This window comes from Helianthus annuus, chromosome 1, assembly GCF_002127325.2.
Source record: "Helianthus annuus cultivar XRQ/B chromosome 1, HanXRQr2.0-SUNRISE, whole genome shotgun sequence".
Lineage (NCBI taxonomy): Eukaryota > Viridiplantae > Streptophyta > Magnoliopsida > Asterales > Asteraceae > Helianthus > Helianthus annuus.
The window spans coordinates 106,301,463-106,305,492 of record NC_035433.2 but is presented as its reverse complement, the minus strand read 5'-3'; the positions used below and the strand labels follow the sequence as shown (position 1 = coordinate 106,305,492).

The 4,030-nt window shown below is 44.9% G+C and overlaps 1 protein-coding gene across 1 annotated transcript; it reads left to right on the top strand.

Moving 5' to 3' along the window:
- Positions 1-2,094: 2,094 nt before the first annotated feature.
- Positions 2,095-3,141, top strand: LOC110929407. The gene has a single exon (XM_022172561.1). The coding sequence runs from the start codon at positions 2,095-2,097 to the stop codon at positions 3,139-3,141; it is 1,047 nt and encodes a 348-aa protein (XP_022028253.1).
- The last annotated feature ends 889 nt before the right edge of the window (positions 3,142-4,030 follow it).

Below are 4,030 nucleotides of genomic sequence, written 5' to 3'. Positions count from 1 at the left end.
CTTAGGTCCATTGTTTGTTCATGTACAAGTCTTTCATCGTAAACCTTGTTAAGACTTGTCTTTGTTTTGCTTCTTTGAAAACCCTTGTTTGTTTAGACTCGCTGATGATTGATTATTCGTATGTTTATTGTATAATGTACCTATATACATTTGTATTCTTTGTCCGTGTATGTATAAGGACTAGCCCCCTTGTATGACTTCATGTCCCACACCATTGTTTTGTTTAGTGAAACCAGTATACTTTATTATCTAAAAATATATTCTTGTTTCATGTAATATTGTTTCAATGGGTCTTTGATTATGTTTATGTACATATGTATATTTATATATATATTCTTAAATATACATTTTCCAAGTTTGTTACTTTGTTAAAAATAATATATTTTTAACATGTCTTTGTATATGTATATACATGTATAAGTACTTGTTTACATACTTGATCAAGTCATGTATTTGTTATGTATTTGTACGTATACGTGTACCCAAGTATATGTATACTTATTTCATAGGTTCTTGTGTCGTATTTGTATGTATACATATGTACATGTATATTACTTGTATGCTTGTATTTTACTAAGGTCTTATAATATACGTAGGCACATATTTATACGTATAAGTATACGTATATATATATATATGTATGTATGTTTGTGATGAGGTATGACCCGGATCGGCTAACCCGACCCGGTCATCACCTATTATTTTATTATAAATATTTAATTACACATGTTTATTCTAGAATGTTCTATTCTGCATGGATAAACCATGTAACCAAATCCCCAAACTTTTGGGAAGATCATGCATATCCCTAACTTATCGGAGCCCATCCTAAGTTAGGGGAAACCCTAATGGTAAACTATAAATAGAGGTAAACATCAAAGGTACGAATCATCTTGCTCTCGTTTACTCTCTCTCTACATTTATACTTTCTTTTTCCCAAACCAAGACTTATTCTCACGCCGGAGGGTGGTTACAGGAATAACCCCATTCCTGTAACGAGTCCTAACGGTGTTTGGTTTTGCAGTTAGCTGTTCGGATCGCCAAAGAGTTGAAGTCTAGCCAGAGCTTACCCATAAGGTCAGTGTTTCTTCATTGGCGCCATCCGTGGGACCTTTTGGTAACAACAGCAAGATTGAACCCAATCGCAAGCGATCAGAACACAACAGTAACACCAAATCAAGCAGTGATAACCAGCAACCCATTGCTGGTAACGAGTTCTGCGGCCACCACCATGCCGGCCTCACCTGCTGTGACCAGGTCTCTTGACCTGGAGTTCGAAGCAGAAGCACCACCACCGGGGTTTGCGAATACCTCTGCTACTTCTTCTGGGATTACAGCAGCAGACCCTCTCTCATACACCTCTTGGCAGCTGCGCTCAGTGGTGCCCACCACAATAGACACCAATGTCTCCACCCTAACATCAACAACGAGTGCACAGACTATACGTCATAGCACTATGCCTGTTATCACATCTGCGGGCCCAAGTATTACTACACCGCAGATGAGCATGGCTCAATACTACCAGCCCTCGGCTACATACGCCCTGCCGCCTTTGTACTCGGCAGCACTTATGGCGGCGTTGTCCACACCACCACACCAGCCAGTCATCATGCCTGCAGGGATAATGAATGCCCCGGTCACGCCTGGGAATCAGGCTTACTTCCCAGGTTACTACTATGCACCCCCTTACGGGTACTTACCCCCATACAATACTCAAACGTATACTCCACAGATGGCGGCACAAAATTATACCCAGCAGTCGCCATACGCGGCCTATATGCCACCTTGGTTGACTTTCCCAACGTCATAACCGGCTTACAGTCAATCCCCGCCTACGGCGGAACCTATTTATGATAGAGGAAACACATCAAGGCCTCGTTTTTCTCTAAACGGGGGTCCCAGCTCTACACTGAACATCACCTCGGCCCAACCCCTATCACTCAGGGAACCAGCCAGGGCGGAACAACCCCTCTAGTACAACCCATTAACGTTGAAGATGACGATCTCACCAGACCTTATAAACATGTGGACGCTACTTTCAAGTTCAAGTTTACAAGAAGAATAGCTGAAGCCCCAATCAAGGAAAAACCCAAGATGCCTCATACAGTGGGTAAGTACGATGGTCTAGGTGACCTTGATGACCATCTCAACCTGTTCAAAAGTGCCGGGGAAGTAACCTGCTGGCCCATGCCTCTTTGGTGCAAAATGTTTGTCCAAACGCTGGTAGGGGCAGCGCGAGTATGGTGGGATAGTCTACCCATTGGAGAAATCGATAGCTTTGAAGACTTAGAATCCAAATTCACGTTACAATTCAGTCAACAGAGACGACACACAAAGGATCGAAACGAACTCCTCCACATTCGTCGGCGAGATAATGAAGCAGTGGAGAGTTTTATCGTTAGGTTTAACAAGGAAAGCCTGGCGATCCCAGGTGTCACAAACGATCTATCCTGCGAGGCTTTCCTACAAGGAGTAAACAATGACGAATTGTTAAGGACACTCTACGGAAGGGATGGCGTGCTCCCCACCATAGACGAAATCCTGAGGATAGCCAAGGTATACGTTACACAAGAAAAGACTGTTGCAGCCAGTCATGCGGCTAACAGGAAGAAGGAAGCCCAGAAAAACCAAGACGATAGAGAGCAGCGGAACTCTAAGGGCAAAGGCAGAGGAGACATGTACCAAAAAAGTGATAGATCAGACTCGCGATACGATAGATCTAGGGGTTCATACTCAATAAACGAGTCCTCCTCTAAGCCACGGTCTGATTATCCTAACTTAAGTAAAACGCTGGAAGAAATCCTGGCATCCGAAAACCTCAAATTTAATCCTCCCAAGCCGTTGAAGGACGCTCCCAACAAAGATACCAGTAAATATTGTGAGTACCACAAAGGCAGCGGCCATGATACCAACGATTGTTTCCAATTGAAGAAGCAGATCGAGTATTTCGTAAAGGCGGGGAAGTTGGCTCACCTGGTTCGGGACATAAAGCAGGGTCCGCCCCCCAACAAAGAGGAGACTGACAAAGGGGCGGGCAAGAGACAGCGGGAGCTAAATATGGTATACGCCAATAAGGGAAAGGGAGCGAAACGGAGTTTCTCCACACTCGAACCCTGGATGCTGGCAACTATGAAAATCTAACCACGCGTAGAGGATTTACACCTCACCACTGATCCCCTAATCATATCTGCCGCGGTAGGCGACTATAATATGAGAAGAATCCTGGTAGATACCGGGAGTTCTGAAGACATCATCTATGAACACTGTTTCAACAGAATGCAACTGGAAGACAGAAAATTGCTCGAGTCGGTACACGCCCCCATTAAGGGGTTCACCGGAGAAAAGGTTGACCCAATCGGCCAAATTACTTTCCCAGTAACTTTCGGACAGACCCCCCGGGAAAGAACTATACTCCTCACGTTTCTTGTGGTACGCGTTGAGTCTTACCATAATGTAATCATTGGAAGGTTCACCCTGGGTAAACTAATCGCCGTAGTCTCCACGGCGCGTGGGTTCATGAAGTTCCCCACCCCACGGGGAATTGCAACGGTATACCGGGACAAGCTGGGAGAAGTTTTGGATACCAAGAGGTGCCGTCAAGGACCTACCGGTGCCATCGGCCCAGAAAGGTGGGTTTTAAGCACACGCCATCCTGAGCAAACAGTGACAATATGAGATGGCCTTTCTTCTGAGGTGAAAAACAACCTCAAACAGTTGCCGAGGAGGAACGCCGATATCTTCGCTTTCGAACACTCTGACATGACTGGGATACCCCGGGACAAGGCAGAGCATAAGTTAGCAACGCTCCCGGGAATTAAGCTAGTCACCCAGGGAAAGCGTAGCATGGCTCCTGATCGAAAGGCAGCGGTAGTGAAAGAAGTACGAAAGCTGGTTGAAGCTGGAATTCTTAGAGAAACTAAATATCATACATGGGTATCAAACCCCGTGATGGTTAAAAAACCAGATGGCACATGGCGGATGTGCATTGACTTCAAAGACTTGAACAAGGCTTGCCCTAAAGATGCCTATC

What these genes read in the sequence shown, in the direction of transcription:
- LOC110929407 (XM_022172561.1), top strand. Translation starts at nt 2,095, where the DNA reads ATGCCTCATACAGTGGGTAAGTACGATGGTCTAGGTGACCTTGATGAC.